Genomic DNA, 19,804 nt, shown 5'->3' with positions numbered 1-19,804 from the left:
AGGTGATGCCCTTGCATTTGGTTGGAGAGAGCTCTGAGTCTCAAGACAAACAATCACATCAGCTTTGCACTTTTGACACAGTGTGATTGGAGCAGTTTTTTTCTTATATAAACTGCCGCTGTGCCACATTTGGGTAGAAGAGCACTTCTTCTGCTGGGACTGCCCTGGAACACTGTGCACTGTGACTGAGATGCACCCCTTCTGTCTCTAACCTTCATCCTGCAGAGAAAGATATTCTGCTCTATACTAGATTGGCTTCCAGATACATCATACGTAGGTATGGGGGTTGGGTTGGTCCAAGAGATCTGGTAGAGGGTACTCCCACTATGTTCTCGCTAGTGCAAGTAGTATTAGAAAAGAGCATAAGTATGAATATAATTATACAATCATATAATCACACACTGATGTCCTACTGGCTGTACTGTTTATCTTTTTCACCATTCTTGTAATGCTGGTCACAATGCTATGTTTCATCCTACTAATAATTGAAGCTCCTGCTTTTTACATAAGAATACAATTGATTCAATAAATCTTTGAAAAGCTAATTTAGATCTTCTTGTGTTTTCCTTGGGCATGCATGGGTAACAACGAAAGGGTAGATCTGTTTCCACGATTTCCTTGGGGAATTAGAGTGGTCATGTTACAAGGCTGCAGAAACCATCTGGTCCCCTGATCAGGTTAGGGGTTCCAATGGGGCACTGTGAGCTAACTAGGAACTGGGCCAACGTACTCTGATGATGTGTGGACTCAGTCCCCATATTCTTGACAGTTATGTTGTCCGGATACACAGTCCTACTTAATTCATAGGAACCATATGACAGGTGTAGCTCTTTGCTTAGGTGGAAATCTACTAGTGCAGAGAACTCCCCAGTGTTTTGCAACTGGGCTTGAAGTTGAATTTCTACCTTTTGTATGCAACCTCTGTCTATTTGCATATGTTTGCAAATGTTTATTTTTCCTGCTTTTTATCAAACAGTGTGTCTCTAGGCCAGCCAATCATTTTATTCTCTTTGATCTGGCTTAGAAAATGTGTGTTAAAGTTGGGGGAAGGGGAATCTGATTAAACTGTGACAATATTAATTGGGTCTAAACTAGAAAACTCTTGGATCTGCCCTTGTTGATATGTTAATCAGATCGATTAATATTGTAACCTCTTACAGACCGTGTTTATTTCATTGCAGGTTAACTTCTGTGGATATTGCCTACTTACTGGGAAACTTTGAAGAAATATGCACTTTCCAGCAAAAGCTATATCAGTCTTTGGAAGAGTGTGCCAAGTAAGCTACTGTAGGCAAAATGTTGTAGGTTTGTACATGTTGTAACATAATTTTCGATGACTGCATTTATTTTCAGTGATCTTTGATAATGGAAAATGATGGTTACCCTTCTCTGTGTATCAAAGGTTAATCTTTTAGAGTGTGATTCTTTAAATCTGCCGTAATATCACATGATATAATATTTTAGTATTAAATCGTTTTATTAACGGCACAGAATGCAGAACACAATGTGAAGGTGCCTACAACCCAGTGGGCCGGCCAAGCAAGGTCAGTGTAAGCAAGGCAAGGTACGACGCCAACATGAAATTCAAGAAGTTATACACAGCAAGCCGCCTACAACCCAACAGGGCTGGCTGCGTCTGAAGGAATGGAGCAAACGAAATCCAGTAGTGAAGGCGGTCGATCAAACAGTTGTAAAACAAGGCGAGTCCGGGGCTGCGGGTTGATCCCTTATGGGCTGCAGGCACAGTGGAGTAGGCCGCGTGTAAACAGTAAGCAAAACCAAAACACAGATAAACTATATGATATAATATTTTAGAACACTTATGCGCACAGTATCACATCTGAACGTCGCAGTTTCCCCTCTACAAGTAATGTGTGAGTGGACTTTATTTTTGGAGCTGTGGGATAGCGCGTTTATTTTCTGTAATGTTTTTCTCTGAAATCCTCCTATTTTTTGTTGAGATAAGAACTTGTACACATTAAATGACTGAAAACCTTATTACAGCTTCCTTGCATTTTAAAGACATGAGACATTTCTAGTAGCTTCTCTTTGAAGCAAGAGTTTTCCTCAGCGTCTTGCTCATTTTTGTGACTATGATTTCCCTTCATTATTTTGTTTGAATCTATTTATTGTGATTTTCTTTTTGTTATTACAGTATCAGGTTTGGCATTACATCGCAGGTTACATGATAGCACATTTGACATTTACGTAGCATATGATGTTAAATCTTTCAAATGCAAACATCCATGTTGATTAAACGGGTCAGAGCAACAAATAATGTACAGTACAACACGTATGTCCATCACTTGTTTCCATGCCATAAACAGAATGATTGAAGAGAGGTTTGGATACAGTGTCCATCACAGAGGTAGGCATCAAACAGTATTTATTTGACAGAAAAGTACTGAGTTCTTAACAATTTTAACCTTAACTTGTGAGTCCCCATGCGCTACCCCTCAGCCCAGTTACATGCTGTGTGTATGACAACAGTTCAGTTAAGAGGGGTCTCTAATTCGTCCGAGAGACTAGTTGGTGCAGAGGGCTGCACGCCGAGCAGGAGTGAAAAGACAGGGGTACCTCCTGTGTGTCTGCCTCTGCTGCGATGGGGTTTGGTGAGTGGTCTGGGGCGTGGTGGGTGAGCTGTGTGGTAGATTTAAAGCTGATCAATATGGTGTCCCAGTTGGTGGGATGGGATATTCACGTAGGCCATTGGTGTCCTCTTTGTGCAGTGCTATATTCTCCGCTTGCGCCCATGTGATAGTGGGTAGAACCCATGTTGTGAGTGCCGGGGACGTAGTTGATTTCCATTTCCTGGTGATTAGGCGTTTGGCAGTAACAACCCCGGGTCTAGAAGCCAGAGAGAGCCATTTAACCTTTTCTCCTTGTGTTGTAGGCCCAGGGGGCATACTTCCCAATTGCTCAGCAAGGGGCACCCCGTGCAGGTGCATAGATGTGTGGTGACCCCTTGCCAGTACTGGTGTAGAGACGGACAAGCACATAGCATGTGTAGTAGGTTACAGCAGGGGCAGGCGGCATCCACAAGGTGGAAGTAGCGATTGACCTTATCGGGGTATGGTAGGCTCTGTGGATAATGTAGAACTGGATAAGCCAGAACGGAGCGTTCCGTGAGACACGATGCTCTCTAGTATGGCAGACCATTCTTTGTTGGTGTAGTGGCGAGTCATGTCTGTTTCCCAGCATCGGTGCAGGGGTGTGAGCTGTGGCAACGCATGCGTGTGTAGTGAGTCCGTAAGCCAGCGGATTAGGTGACTGACCATCCCCATCACATGTAGATATTTTAGTGTCAGGTGCGTTGGTTGTTCCTCTGTCAAGTCGCCCCACTTACTTTCCCAGTGCACCAATTAATGAGTTCTACCAATGGAAAGGGAATGCCCGGGGGAGCCCCTCCTCATCCATCAGGGAGTTACATGGGATGAGAGTCCTGTCACGGTGCAGCTCCCCCAGGTTGTGGGGACCCATCTCATGCCAGGAGGCCAACTCTGCTGCTGAGCTCATCTTAAATCCCCTGGGAGTGCTCCACGAGGCCATCGCCGGAGCGTATGGAGTACTGATGAAAAGGCTTCGGCGATAGTATTGATACTCGTAGGAATTTGGGTGTAGGCACTGTTACTGTAGAGCAAGGATGGAACCGGTGAAGGATGGCGATTATGGTTTAGGCCAGGTTGGTTGTAGCAGTATCCGCTGTCTGCTGGCCCACCAGCCATCTGGCCACCCCGTGGAGCTGGGATGCCAGACCGTAATGTTCAAAGTTCTGCACTGTTAGGCCGCCCTTGTCAGTGGGTAAGTAAAGTTTTGAGAGCTTGACCCTGCATCTGGAGTTATACAAGAAGAACTCACTTGTCACTGATTAAAGGGAATGGCAAATGATCCGTGGGACGTAGAGGGGAAGTTTGGCGAAATAATATAAGAGGCAAGGGAGCATGACCATTTTGACAAGAGCTACACGGCCAGTGACTGATAACGTCAGTGTTTTCCAAAGGTTTACTTGTGATCTTAGTGATGTCACTGCACGAGAGAGGGTGCCATCGAACAGGTCTTCAGCTGAATGATATAAGTACCGGAACATAGTGTGCTGCCAGGTTATCCTCACTACGTTGAGGATCAGAGCAGGGTCCTGTGTCGGGGTCGTGAACGGAAAAAGACAAGACTTTGTCCAGTTCACCTTAAGGCCTGAGAGGTCGGCGAACCTATTAAGTGTTAGGGCCACCAGTGTGGGGATTTTGCTTACATCCCTGAAATACAGGAGTAGGTCATCAGCATATAGGGAGATTGTGTGAAATCCGTTCCCAATGGTAACCCCCAGTCCCTCCCTGCACGAATTGGGTTTGAGATGAGGGCACCTATTCGAACCCTGGTGAGTAGTAGGGTATATAGTAGTTTCACTAATTTGACAAATCAGCACCTCAGGCTGTATCATGGCAGAATCTTAAATAGAAAGGTCTATTACTGCAAATTGAAGGCTTTTTCCAAGTCCAGTACCAGGCGACCAGCCTGGGGCTACTAGTGAGGAGTATGTTCGAAAACTCGGAAGAACCTCTGCAGGTTGAGGGATGTGTTGCGGTCTGGTACAAACCCATTTTAGTCTGGATGAATCTGCGTCAACACCATTGACACCAACCGGTCAGCTAGTATCTTGGCCAGTACCTTGTAATCTGTGTTAAGGAGCGGCAGGGGCCTGTACGAGCCTAGTGCGCTAGGGTCTCTATCCGGTTTAGGGAGGGAGATGATTATTGCTTCCCAAGGCTGTTAAAGCCTCGTCATACAGTTTTTGCAGATGGGGGCCAACAGTGATGCACATGCCTTTTAAAATTCAGTCGGTATGCCTGGAGGCCCAGGTGTTTTACCGGTAACAAGCGCTCTAATGGCCTCCTGGATCTTGAAGGGTGTAATAGGATCTCCAAGTTCCGCTCTCTGTTCCGGGTGACCTGACATAGAGTCACAGTGGAGAGGAAGGAGGCTATGGGCCAGATGTACGACCCTTTTTTTGCAGCCGCAAATGAGAGATCCTCCCGTTTGCGCCTGCAAAAAAGGGTAATGGCATGTACAAATGCTATTTTGCGAGTTACTGACTCTAATCCCTTCCTAATAGCGAGTCACCATGCCATGTACTATTGTCTTGCGACTGCATTTGCTGCCGCAATACACTCGCAGTTTACCACAACTACTCGCAAATAGGAAGAGGTCCCCATGGGACCCCTTCCCCTTTGTGAGTATGTGAGAAAATATTTAAGAGCAGGCAGTGGTCACAGGTACCACTGCCTGCCCTTAAAAATAATGAAACTGAAAAGTTTCATTTTTCCTTTTTAAATGCGTCCCGTTTTCCTTTAAGGAAAACGGGCTGCATTTAGGAAAAATAACTGCTTTTTTCAAAAAGCAGTCACTGGCATGGTGGTCTGCTGACCCCAGCAGGCCATCAACCCTGTGAGTGCTAGCCATACCCAATGTGGTCGCAAATTGCGACTGCCTCATTAATATTAATGAGACATGCAATTTGTTACCCTGAGGAAATATGAATTTTGTGATCAGTTATGTCCCCTATCGTAGACCCCAACGGCTCCATGTGCATGCTATAAGTACATGTATGTTCCCTCCAGTTCCAGTTTTGAAGACGCAAATACATGTGCGTCCACCGTCAACATGTCCTCTTTCAGATCCACCATGAATGGGTCAGATATTCCATTCCTAAGTATGAAAGGCCACCGACTTTATGTGGTTCACTTTCCACATTTTACAGATTCAGGCGAGTAGGCCCTGAATTCTGTCATCAAGCCTTTCCTGCTTCCTGCCTCTGGAAGCTCCAGCCCGAGCCTGCATCTGTATCCATGAACTTTGTCCTACTCCCTGCGCGGCTAACGGTGCCTGATCCAGCCTGTTGCCTGCCAAAAACTGTATTTCACCTTCAAGATTATCTGCTTTGCTCCTCATCCGATGCATTCCTGTCTAGTAGTTTAGGTAAACATTCCTCCAGCTACCGAGCAAAGGGCCAGGCCTCGCTGTCCTCATGCAAGTAATTCATAGCCCCTGTTACCATGGAAGATTCCTGTCCCCTCGCATCTCATACAGACACTTAGACGCTTATACACGCACTCACAGTCAGTATAGAATAGATTCTATCCTAGAGACCTTTCCTTTTGGATAACACAGTTCTTTAAACATAGGATATTAGATATGATTTGGGATTAGGTTGACATAACCCCCAGACTTCTGTCTCCACACGTAGAGCTAAATGTCAAGTCCCCTTCACCCTCTAGTTGCACGTCGATCACACGTCATGCGGCTGCGCACGCATCTCTGCCAAATATTTCTGCTGATCTTGCAGGATTCTCTTATGGATCCACCCACTTGTGACATCATGTATAATGACGTTTTCTAAGTTACGCCTATATGTTCGCCCTTCTGGTTACGTATGCATATTTTATCTCTCTTATCAACTGTTACGCCTCCTGCATCTGTTACACTATAATGCATTTCCTATAAAACTGATTACCTGTCAATAATGTATCGCCTTCCTTCCTGAACCCTCATGGTGATGGAGTGTGAAGCCTGCAATTCGAATTGTATTTCCTTTGTAGAGGAATAAAGCCTTTTACAACCTCTAATACCACGGATTCTGCCTCTTATATTTACTGAGTTATTCTTACTAGACTTTACTGCATAAAAAATAGTACCGGTAATGAAATATTTACCACAGAAATTGGCGCCCGAACAGGGACACTTTCTCATCTCACGCGCCGGAGGTGCGTTGCAGGCCCGGTCTCCTGCCACAGCTGAACGGACAAAAACGCGTACCTGCAGGATTTCCTGTATCTCCCTCCGGCCAAGCGGGGGTGACTGAGGCTGCGATCAACACCCAGACGAGGCGGTGAGAAGTGCGAAGTATCCCGACCAGAGCCTAGCTGAGAGAGCAAGATCCGAGGTATACAGAGGCCCACCAGGTTCCGAAGTTCCGAGTCCAGTCGAGTCGAGTCCAGTCCGGTCCAGTTTCAGTTCCGTTCCGAGGCCTTCCGTTCCGAGCTACCCGGTGAGTACCATTGCCGGGGAGGCATTTAAACGTGCACATAATCTGTGCCGGTCAAGACGGGTTTGGGTACACAAATCCGGTCTGCACTGTTTTAGCAGTGTATCTGTACTGTTTAGCAGTATATCTAGTATGTCTTGCATATAAATAAGTATTCTCTAGTGTTAGTATTATGTCAGTAACTAGTTTCCTATTAGTTATCATCGTTCGTTAACTGTTAAATGTTAAATGTTTTAATACGTTCTATATATTGTGGTATGAATGACTGTTCATTATTGTGTTTACTGTATTAAGTGTGTTTAAAATTAAGTAACCAGATCTAAAAATGCCGCTCTTTTCGAAATTAAGACAGATCAAAACTAGAAAAGGAGTACTCGAAGAAGCTGTTCCCATCCCACCTAGGGACACTCCAGGATACTTTATGTATCATAAACATGGCCTAGATGCCGTATTATTTCTTGATTTATGGGTGGACTACACCAAAGATTTACCAGAGAGTCAAAGATGGCCCGCAGCGGGGACCTGGGATGCAGATTGCATCATGAGAGTAGAAGAAGAATTATGGAAAAAGAAAGCCAGACAGTCACAGAAAGATGCCATTGAATTATGGCGTAAAGAATCATATAGACGTACAGAAAAAGCGCTCAGACAGGAAGAGAAAGGTAGGGAGAATTCAAATAAAACCCGAGAAAATTTATTAATAGAGGAAGGTACCCGAGTAAAAACAGAACAAGTAGATAGACAAAGAAACACTCTTATGAATGGTATGTATCCTCTTCTGGCCGAAGGGTTACCTAAGGCTACCCCGGAAATACCAAAAGACTTGACTCCTCCATTGCTCCCGATAAAAGCACATCCCAAAACACATCCCAAAACAGCAAAGGACGTTTTCCTTTCCTCCTATTTAGATGACGTAGCTCCCGAGTGTGCTAATACCATACCACACACACCGCTTGCCGATGGTGCACAACACCAAGAGCATCCGTCTGTATCCCCGCAATCACAAACTCCTACACCAGTTCCCACAGGTCCATCCGTTTCTACTGTTTTTCCCGCATCTACAATTTCTATCTTACGTCCAACGAATCCTTTCGTGCCCAGCACCTCAGACGGTGCTACAGGAGGTACGACAGACATGTTTGCCACACCGCCGCGAAATAAACAGACTCTTAGAGATTTAGCACTCCAGCGTACACCTCAACTAGCGACATCCGACATGTTTAAAGAACAGCTTGTGGATTGTAGATACGACCCAGTACCAGGTAAACAGGACAGATTGCTCATATCATCACTACGTATACGACGAGCTACATTGTATTTAATGACGATACCAGGGATGGTTGAACACCTAGACGATATATATCGCTTTGTCCAAACAGGGCGAGGTCCAGAAAGTATTAACGAAGCTATGGAATACCAGAAAGTGGATGTCCAAAGACAACTACTACGTTTTTTCATAAACTGCGTGATCAGGAACCAAGACAGGCCTGGGGCAGATCATGATACCATGCAAAAACTTGTCAAATGGGGTCAGAATATATCAGACGAGAAACATGATAAACAGTCATGCATAGTAGTTATGTGCCGAAAGATCCGCAAGGAAATAGAACGAATACATAAAGAAAGACGAGAGGCAGACAGAATTGAATCAGAGGAAGAGGAGGAGCAAGAATCAGAACAATTAGAAACGATAGCTTACGTAGGTAGAGGAAGACCCCATAATATTACTAGAGGCTTCAATGATCCGATATGTTCGATACGTCCAGAATGTAATAGACATTTTCAAACCCCTATGTTAAATACAAGGTCCCCTGAACACCTATTCCAAGCCGCTGATAAATTACTCCGAGATCAAAGGGGGTACCATATGCTCGATTCCATGGATGAACAAGAATTAGCCAGGTCAGCAGTACAATGGGCTGACAGTCCTAGTAAATACAGTGATGATGCACTAGCACACACGTTTCTGAATCTTGCCCCAGACGAACAGCGTTTAGCTAGTATATACATGATTCAACACCTCCTTATATTATATAAAAGCCAACACTCCGATCCAGGACCCTTACCTGACATATTGACAGAACTACTCACGAATACATGGAGAGGTTCAGGTACTGATTTGATTAAAGAAATTCTAGAATTTCGAAACCAGTATATAACTTTCGTATGCCCAGAACACGTTCCAGTTCCCATTATGGGAAGAAAAATGTATCACATAGATAGACTGAATCCGTTACGCGAAGTACACCCAATCAGAGGTGAAGGTAATAACTTTACACGCGTGTTTGTGTACACGCCTATAACTAAACTCGAATTATTAGAGATGAAGAAAGTAGTACCCAGCCATGACAAGGATCCAGCAGGTTTCCACCGTGAGATAAAAGACATGCTACTCATGGGAGAGTATACCTACCCCGACATTATGAAAATATTAAAAGTGTTAATGCCTGCCGGTGTTTACGAGAAACTCAAAGAAAAGGAATGGGAGGTGGGAGACCAAAAGATAGACTGGACAGCATTAGAAAACGAAGAAAAGGCCCGAGCTGCAGGAGCAGGGCTTGGGGAAAAGACTACAGCACTACCAGGATTACTAGTGCAGGTATTGCCACGTTTATTAACTACGAAAAAGGAGGACTGGGGTGCAATCTCAGCCTGTAAACAAAAGCAAGATGAAGACACTAGTGATTTCTATTCCCGATTTGAAAAATGTTTTGGTATAAATAGTGGCATAAAAGCAAGTAGTGAGTCATATCCACATCTGTTTGTGACAAAATTAGTTGAAAATTCTCTGCCGCAAGTTAAGAATAGAGTATTGAAATTTGAGAGTACCTGGCAGGGTAACACCCCATCACAGATGTTACAGATGTTACAATATCACCACAATAGAATTAGGGAAGAACAAGAACATGAACAAAGACGTATGAAAGATACAAAAATGAAAATGCTTGTTGCTCAGTCAGTTCCAGCTGATGGTCATCAAAAGGGTGATTCCGCAGGTCCAACGAAAGGGACATGCAACTATTGTAAACAACAAGGTCATTATATACACGATTGTCCAGTCCTGAAACATAATATTGCCACAGGTAGAACCCAAGAAAGACCACGTCCACCTAGACAAGATCAGAATCAACAACAAATACCTGCACAACATAGGTCAGCCCCGCAACAATTAGCTCCGCAACAGGCAGCTCCACAACAGAACGTAGTACCACCACAAGCGCAGCCTATTGCTGCCACTCAAGCAACAACGCAACAGATGTACCAGTATGCACAAGCAGATTATCCCGATTATCAGCGATACACATGAAATAGCCTAGAGAGGGAAGTTGGCTTACCCCTTATTGAGGTTCCGGTAGATCAAGAGGGACCTTATGTACATAGTGAACTATTAGGGGAAGACAGAAAGTTTTTACTTGATACAGGGGCAAGCAGAACAACTATACGACGCAGTGAAGTTCCAGGGGCACCCCTCTCAGGCTCACAGAATATTTCCCTTGGATTCTCAGGAAAGCCTATCATTAATGAAGTAACACAGCCTCTTCCACTTACGGTTGGTCCATTAACACGTACTACAGATTTATTGCTTACTAAATCCTGTCCAGAAAACTTGTTAGGTATAAAAACATTGAAAGCTCTAGGAGCTATAATATGTTGTTCTCCGGAAGGAGTACGATTATTTTTACGTGATTTTAAAGGTCACTACGTGTCCAGAGACATGGATCACCGACTGCAGAATTTACCTACACATTTATGGGCACAAGGCCCCACTGATGTTGGTTGCATGAACATTACACCATATCGAGTCACACTAAAAACAGGAGTAGTACTACCACGAATGCGACAATATAGGTTACCACCAGATGCTGTTGCGGCTCTGCTGCAAATCATTGACGAGCTCATTACACAAGGAGTGGTTGTAGAAACCGACTCCAATATATGCAATTCCCCGATAATTCCGATTCTTAAAAGAACGGATCCAAAAGCACCACCAGTATATCGATTAGTTATTGATCTGCGCGAATTAAATAAATGTATTGTACCACAATACCCTGTGGTCCCAGATATCTCTTCATTACTAACTGCTATTGACTCAGAAGCAACGTTCTTCACTGTAAGTGATCTCAAGAATGCTTTCTTTAGCGTCCCAATAGATCCGGAAAGTCAATATCTGTTCGGATTCAGTTTAAATGGACGAAGTTTTAAATTCACACGCGCACCTCAAGGATTTACAGAAAGTCCCAGCATCTATAGCCAAGCACTGAAACGAGAACTTGACAGTATCCACATGCCAGTTAACACTGCCTTGCTTCAATATGTCGATGATCTGCTGATCACCGCCCGAAGCGAACCTGAATGTGAAACAGCATCACTGACGGTTTTAAAATTTTTGGCTGACAAGGGGCACAAGGTGTCCCCATCTAAGCTGCAATTCTGTGTCCAGCGAGTTGTTTACCTTGGGCACTCGCTGTCCAAGGAGGGAAGACAGCTTACACCCGACCGCATCCAGTTAATCGCTAACATGCCACCACCCAAGACACAAAAGGAGGTACGGGCTTTTATAGGCCTCACCTCGTACTGTAGGCAGTGGATCCCTCAATATGCATTTCTCGCAAAAACACTCATCCAGTTGACAACACAGGAGGCAGCCACATCGACTGTCCTCCCTTGGACTCAAGAACACACACATGCCTTTGAAAGCTTAAAGAAAGCTTTATGCCAAGCACCTGTTTTAGCAACACCATGTTACAATAAACAATTTACACTCTTTGTTACAGAACGCGAAGGTACTGCCTTGTCAGTACTCACTCAGGAACAAGCAGGATCACACAAACCATGTGCTTATTTCTCTAGTACATTAGATCCAGTAGCTCAGGCTCTTCCTGCGTGCCTGAAATCAGTGGCAGCAACAGCTTTAGCAATCAGACAAAGCGATGCCATAGTGTTAGGACATCAATTGACAGTACAAGTACCACATGCAGTAGAGGTTCTTTTGAACTGCACACAAACACAACACTTGACTATAGCGAGACTCACCGGTTACGAATTGACATTGTTTCAACCACACATAGAAATCAGACGTTGTAATACGTTAAATCCTGCCACACTGTTACCAGTAGGCGGAACAGATCCATTGGCACATGATTGTGTCGAAGTCATTACTATCACGACGAAACCAAGACAAGACTTGACAGACATCCCTTTATCAGACCCAGACCTGACATTATATGTAGATGGTTCATGTATGAGAACAAGTACAGGAGAGTTAGTGGCCGCTTACGCAGTCACAACAGACACTGAAGTCATTGAAACAAATTGTATTAACACTTTGTCAGCTCAAGCAGCAGAGCTCATCGCTCTGACACAAGCCTGTATTCAAGCCAAAGATAAGAAAGTCAACATATACACAGATTCACGTTATGCATTCGGAGTCGTCCATGACTTCGGCGTGCTGTGGCGAGAGAGAGGTTATCTAACTTCTCACGGTGCCCACATCCAACACGGACCCCTCATTCAAGCCCTATTAGATGCGATTCATTTACCTACTGCAATATCGATTATGAAATGCAAAGCTCATACAAAAGTTACCGATATCATTTCTCAGGGTAACGACCTAGCTGACAGAACAGCTAAACAGACTGCTCAGAACCAGACTCATACAACTGACGCGACAAAGACAATAGTTCTGACACCAACACATTACATGACAGTTAAGGATCCCGCCCTTGATGTAATTGACATACAGACACATGCTACACCAGAAGAAATAAAGAAATGGACTGAATTAGGAGGGATCCAAACGGATCAAGGATGGATGACGAAGGAAAAATCTATATGGTTTCTTCCCGATTCCATGGTTCAAGTCATCATTAACACAATACATAGTCCAGCGCACCTAGGAGAAAAAGCTATGCTAGACAGCATTCAACACATTTGGTTCAACAAACATTTACGAGCCGCAGCTAAACAAAAAGTTCGTACCTGTATGATATGTTGTCAGTTTAATCCAGGTAAAAGCATTCCCGTAGAACAGGGTGGATTTCAACCTCCCGATCATGCTTTTGAAGTCCTCCAGATGGATTATATCCAGATGGAACGATGTCGAGGATTCAAATATGTTCTCGTAGTTGTCTGTGCTCTTTCCCGTTGGACAGAAGCCTACCCGGTTTCAGATTACACTGCCCCGACTACTGCCAAACAGTTAGTTCGAGAATTCTTCCCACGGTATGGTTTGCCACGTGTTGTCTACTCAGATAACGGCCAGCCATTCTCATCGGAACTAATGAAACACGTTTCACTCTTATTAGGCTACCAATGGAAATTCCACTGTGTCCGACATCCTGAGGCAGCAGGTCTCGTGGAACGTCATAATCAAACTCTGAAAATTAGATTGTCCAAAATATGTAGAGAAAAAGGTGTCGATTGGATAGTAGCCTTACCAGTTGCGCTCTTTTACATGAGAATGGTAGCACATTCTCGAACAGGGCTATCCCCGTACGAGGTGATCTTCGGTAGACCGCCAAATATGTGGGGGACGCCTATACCTCGCAAAATCACTGATGTTGACTGTAATATGCTGACAGATTACCTGGCTTCCTTGATGTCTGCACTACAATCTTGTCGTTCACAGGTAGCTGCAGCTTTTCCCGATAACACTGAGGTAAAGCCCCATGACGTGGTTCCAGGTGATATGGTCCTAGTGCGGAATTTCGACCGTAAGACCCAACTGGAGCCTAGGTGGAGATCGCCTAAACTTGTCCTACTGGCAACAAGGACAGCCGTGAAGATCGAGGGACGTAAAGGGTGGTTGCACTCGAGTCATATCAAGAAATTTTATGGACTACCGTCCAGTGTGGACACTAAGCCCTGCATTTCCTCACAGACTGATTCAAAGCTCCCCTTGGTTGAACCCATGAAAACTGAACTTTATAAACTAAAATTAAGGTCTAGCAAGTCAGACAATTTGATTGTTTAAGTCCTCTCCAAGGTGAATCGGTTGAATTTGTCTCTGACATGTATCCTCTAGACCGGAATAGAGAAAGAAATCAACAGATGCAGTTTAAAAAGCATGCGTATTATAAATCGCTTCGTAGTCACTGCACAGTAACATTATTAATTTTGTTTTCTCTAAGTCTTCTGATCATCATTTTTAGTATATTGCTGCATATGTATTACCCTATTTCTAAACGTGCTTACAATGTTACTGCTGAACATTCTTTTAGCGAATTACCTCCGCATGAATTGTCCTATAGATTTGCGCTGCGCAACAACACATTCATTAGCATATTACATCATTCCCACCAGACCAGCAATGCCACAAATTGTTGGATATGTGGCCGACTCCCTCCCTATCAGAACTATAAGGGAGTTTTGCCCCTCTTTCCATATCCGTTCACACACAATGGCTCCTGTGGAGCATGGTTTAGTTTGATTAATTCCCTAGATTCACATTCCGCAGTTTATCAAGACAACTGGGTATGGGGAAACCTGAACCTAGTTTTGCTTAAAGTCTGCTACCCTAACAAGGAGGGACTTCCTAAAAGAACAGGAACTGATCTAGAAAATGAAGTATATGGATTAGGTAATTTTACACTTAACCTCATGATCCTGAACGTTGAATCTGAAGCTACACCAATCTTGCCCGCCATGTCAGTATTCCCAGTAAAAGGGGAATTATGTGTAAGAAAGAATGGTTCCATACACATGGGCCATAGTAAATGCACCACTGTAATAAAATTCAGTGATCAAGGCAAGTCTACATTTAGAGCTTTCCGTCATTCCTACTTCATATGTGGCCAGACCGCATACATACGTCTACCTCTAGATTGGGATGGTACCTGTTACATAGCATTTCTTTTGCCACCTGTTTTCCTAGCTCCTCCTGATTATCACAGAAATACCCATTTAGTACACAATAGACAGCAGAGAGATCTCCCGATTGTCGATTACACTGAAACGGCATGGGAACAATACACAGATTTCAATTAAGGTTTCTTTCCCTATATAGGAACAGTCACTAATAGTAAACTGATACGTAGATTAACTAGAACCCTTGAAGCAGTAGTAAACGAGACTACGTCCGCCTTAGGCAATTTAACAGAAGAGCAGTCTGCTATGCGGATTGTTGTGCTTCAAAATCGTCTTGTCCTTGACGTCATCCTAGCCGATAGGGGCGGAGCCTGTAGGGTCATCGGATCAAGTTGCTGCATTTTCATACCAGAAAATTCGCCGTCGGTATATAAAGCCATTACCCGCCTTCATAAGATTATAAGCCAGATACACCAGAGTCCAGGCACCTGGACGTGGTCCGGTTGGTTCTGGGGCGTGTTGTCAGCCTGGGGATGGAGGATCCTATCCTTCCTAGGTATTGGCTTTCTCATACTATTCAGTTGCTGCTTATGTCTACAATGTGGGCCAGCGATTTGTGGCCTGTGTGCCACATCGTGTATCCCACCTCCAAGTTTTCGTTCAAAATCCCGGAAGAAGAAAGAAGAACAAATGATGCTATATGAACAGATCGATGGATTAATGAAGATCGATATCACCTGAGGGTCCGTAGGGGACAAGGAGGGAATGAGGAAATATGAATTTTGTGATCAGTTATGTCCCCTATCGTAGACCCCAACGGCTCCATGTGCATGCTATAAGTACATGTATGTTCCCTCCAGTTCCAGTTTTGAAGACGCAAATACATGTGCGTCCACCGTCAACATGTCCTCTTTCAGATCCACCATGAATGGGTCAGATATTCCATTCCTAAGTATGAAAGGCCACCGACTTTATGTGGTTCACTTTCCACATTTTACAGATTCAGGCGAGTAGGCCCTGAATTCTGTCATCAAGCCTTTCCTGCTTCCTGCCTCTGGAAGCTCCAGCCCGAGCCTGCATCTGTATCCATGAACTTTGTCCTACTCCCTGCGCGGCTAACGGTGCCTGATCCAGCCTGTTGCCTGCCAAAAACTGTATTTCACCTTCAAGATTATCTGCTTTGCTCCTCATCCGATGCATTCCTGTCTAGTAGTTTAGGTAAACATTCCTCCAGCTACCGAGCAAAGGGCCAGGCCTCGCTGTCCTCATGCAAGTAATTCATAGCCCCTGTTACCATGGAAGATTCCTGCCCCCTCGCATCTCATACAGACACTTAGACGCTTGTACACGCACTCACAGTCAGTATAGAATAGATTCTATCCTAGAGACCTTTCCTTTTGGATAACACAGTTCTTTAAACATAGGATATTAGATATGATTTGGGATTAGGTTGACATAACCCCCAGACTTCTGTCTCCACACGTAGAGCTAAATGTCAAGTCCCCTTCACCCTCTAGTTGCACGTCGATCACACGTCATGCGGCTGCGCACGCATCTCTGCCAAATATTTCTGCTGATCTTGCAGGATTCTCTTATGGATCCACCCACTTGTGACATCATGTATAATGACGTTTTCTAAGTTACGCCTATATGTTCGCCCTTCTGGTTACGTATGCATATTTTATCTCTCTTATCAACTGTTACGCCTCCTGCATCTGTTACACTATAATGCATTTCCTATAAAACTGATTACCTGTCAATAATGTATCGCCTTCCTTCCTGAACCCTCATGGTGATGGAGTGTGAAGCCTGCAATTCGAATTGTATTTCCTTTGTAGAGGAATAAAGCCTTTTACAACCTCTAATACCACGGATTCTGCCTCTTATATTTACTGAGTTATTCTTACTAGACTTTACTGCATAAAAAATAGTACCGGTAATGAAATATTTACCACAACCCCATTGGGAATCGCAAACAGTTTCTGAGACACTGTTGTACATTCACATTTGCGAGTCGCAATTTGGGAGTCGCAATTTGACGCAATTTGCGACTTGCAAATGTGAATGTTTGGACATCTGGCCCTTCATCTCCCACGGTTGCATAGTGTGGTGTAGTGGCGGGTCCGCTCGTTGTGTGTTTCGCGCTGGGTGTGGAGTAGGGCGTCTGCCTCAGTTCACAGTTACTGTATGGGGTGTCTCTGCTGGTCTTGGCATATGAGCCATGCCAGTAGCGATCCGGCCTTCTCAGCCCCTGTGTGTGTTCTAGTGGATTGAGCCTTGTAGTTGAGGCAACGCATCCTGTCCATCTGTCCAACTTGTTCGCGCTGTGCTGCCGCGATAAAAGAACAGCTTGCTGAGTCATGTACTGCCCGAGCTTCGCGATGGTCACCTTGAACGCATCACACTCAATTAATCTAGATCTTGCCGTTCCCGTATTAATTTCGAAATAGTAATGGCAGTGTTTACTGATGACTGAAATGGAGGGTCTTCTAATGCCATAGGTTGCAGCCTCCAGGTGGGGATGGGGAGGGGGAGAGGCGCGTCCCAGTTGAGTTGAGGGTATTGCGGGTTGTGGTCGGTGTGGGTGCAATCTGAATTTTCAATTTGGAGGACTAAAGGGATCAGGTCGGGGTTTCCAAATATTCTGTCGACGCGGACATGTAGGTTGTGTGGGGTAGAGACTCTCATGGTGGTGGTGCGTAGTTGCCAGATTTCCGCCAGTTGCCCCGCACCCAGTCCACTAGTGCCTGATTGTTGGATTTAGGAGGAGTGTGGGGTAGCGGGGGGAATGATCCGTCTAGGTCTGTGCACAGTACTCTATTGTAGTCTCATCCCAGGATCCAGGGGCTCCCGTATCATTCGGAGAGTACTCTGGACAACTTTTTTTTTTTTTTAATTTCAATGAGATTTTATTGAGATTTTATCATATACAACAAAACAGAAAATCACAAAACTAAACATATAGACAAAAAGAAACATAGAAACATGCACATTGTCTCGCGTGCAGCTATCTGGCAAAGCCTGTAAGGTATAGAGTCCGAGTTCCATTTCGGTTCCTTATGTTACTTTATAGGCTGCCCTGCCCCCTATATTCTAGTGTAAGAACGATGTTTGTTTGGTGTTGGGAGCGTATATGCTGCCAGTCGGTGTGCGTCTGCCATCCAATCGACCCTTAACAATGACATAACGGCCATCTGGGTCTGTCAGGATAATGTCTGCTGCAAAGGGAGTGCCAGGCTTGATCCATATTAGTGCCCCGGGCGCATATTAGGAGTAGTGAATAGCGTGTACCTGGCCCCACCAGCATCTCTGTAGTTTCTGTATATCTGTGTGCACTAAATGAGTCTTTTGTAATAGAGTTACGTGAGCACAGTGGCGCTTGAGGTAGGAGAAGGCAGCTTATCGGCAGGATGGAGTATGCATTCCCTGAATGTTCCAAGTGATAATACTAGTATGTGTCATGCCGTATGGTGGTATGGGCATGGGTGACAGCCTCTGTTACCAGAGCAGCGGGTTCTCCTTATTGAATGGTGGGCATGTTCTGAGATCAGATCACGGGGCCGAATACATTAAAACTGAAAACTAGAACATGAAAATACAAAACAGTAAATACCATTGGAGCAGAGTGAAAACATATATCCGCCCAAACTGTTGATGAATGTGTGCCAGGTGAAGAGCGGCAAACAAGGGGGTATGGTCTACAAGAACCATTTATGCATTAAACCCCAGATGTCTGATGCGTTGCGAACGCCTTGTGTGGTGGGTAACTTATTTGCATAGCCCGGACCCCAGTTCATGAGTTGAGGTGTGAGGGATGTGGGGTGGGGCTTAAGACTTACTGGGTCTAGATCAGGAGACCCCTGGTCTGCACTCCAACCTTAGGAAACAAGCATTAGCAATGCAATCGGTCTCGCCTTTGGGACCTTATATGTATTTAGCTTTGCAGCATATTAGCCTGGGTTCTGAAAACTCTACTGTTCTTTAACATGGTGGGAAAGTAAGCACCAAACTGCGTGACACCCCAGGTATGGGAACACATGGAGAGAAATATTGCATTTCAGCGGAAAATGATATAGTCCAAAGCTCTTTTTTTAAATAAAAAATCAGGGCCTTCGGTGGTCATATCACTGAAAATACAAGATTTGAAAACAATATTATTGTGTACGGGTGCCTCTTGGAAGACCATTTCTATGGACTGGAATATAGAGAATGCTTAAGTGATTCTGGTATTTTACTGACCTCCGCTGTTCGTTTACTATCAAGAAAGTTAAATAGAGGCAGTTGCCAGAAATTTTTTAAAAAGAAAGTCCCTCAGCTGAAAGCAATTCTGGTATTCTACTGACCTCTGCTGGTTGTTTTCTATCAAGACAGTTAAATGGAGGCAGGTGAACAGAAAAAAGTACCTCGGCGGAATCAGACAAGTATATACTAAAGTATGTAAGTATATACTAAAGTATATACAAGAGGTCTCGAATGCTCGACCTAAAAAGGCATGGTTAAGCGTTGGAATATCAACTGTTAGCAAGGGATACAATAGGTTGCCAGGAAGCCGACTCAGGGAAGGCCTGGGGTGTAGTTCAGATCAGTTCATCAGCGGTTTGTGGGGTCACCTCTGGAAGAGCCGGCAAGTCCATTTTGGAGGGCCAGGTTGTAGAGGAGCCCTCATTGCTGATGGAATAGCAGGGTCTGGCGACGTTCCTGAATGACCTGTTCCAGGTTTGGTGTGGTCTGGGCCACAGGGGCGCCTCGACCTGCACCTCTGCCCATGTCGTCTGTTAGTGTCCGAAGCAGAAGAGACAGTCGATCCCATTTGGGACGGGGAGCTGTACTGTGTCCGATCTCCTCCAGCCAGTCTCACTGTGGGACCCTTCATATCTGCCAAGTTGCTTGGCCTCCTCCGCTTGTAGGGCTTCCAGATGCTGTCAGGCTTTATGTTGATTGTCTGTAATAAACTAAATA

At 44.6% G+C, this 19,804-nt stretch overlaps 1 protein-coding gene across 2 annotated transcripts in view; it reads left to right on the top strand.

Annotated features, from left to right (window-relative positions):
• ARHGEF6 (Rac/Cdc42 guanine nucleotide exchange factor 6) overlaps window positions 1-19,804 on the top strand; it is a 712,936-nt gene that overhangs the window by 301,888 nt on the left and 391,244 nt on the right. For both annotated transcript variants that reach the window (XM_085607964.1, XM_085607965.1), the window contains exon 8: window positions 1,182-1,277. In XM_085607964.1, the coding sequence (XP_085464090.1) occupies window positions 1,182-1,277 (96 nt within the window). The remainder of the gene's footprint in view (window positions 1-1,181; window positions 1,278-19,804) is intronic.

The sequence above is a fragment of the Triturus cristatus genome, chromosome 5_2, assembly GCF_964204655.1.
Source record: "Triturus cristatus chromosome 5_2, aTriCri1.1, whole genome shotgun sequence".
Taxonomy (NCBI): Eukaryota; Metazoa; Chordata; class Amphibia; order Caudata; family Salamandridae; genus Triturus; species Triturus cristatus.
This window is presented reverse-complemented; position numbering and strand designations above follow the sequence as displayed.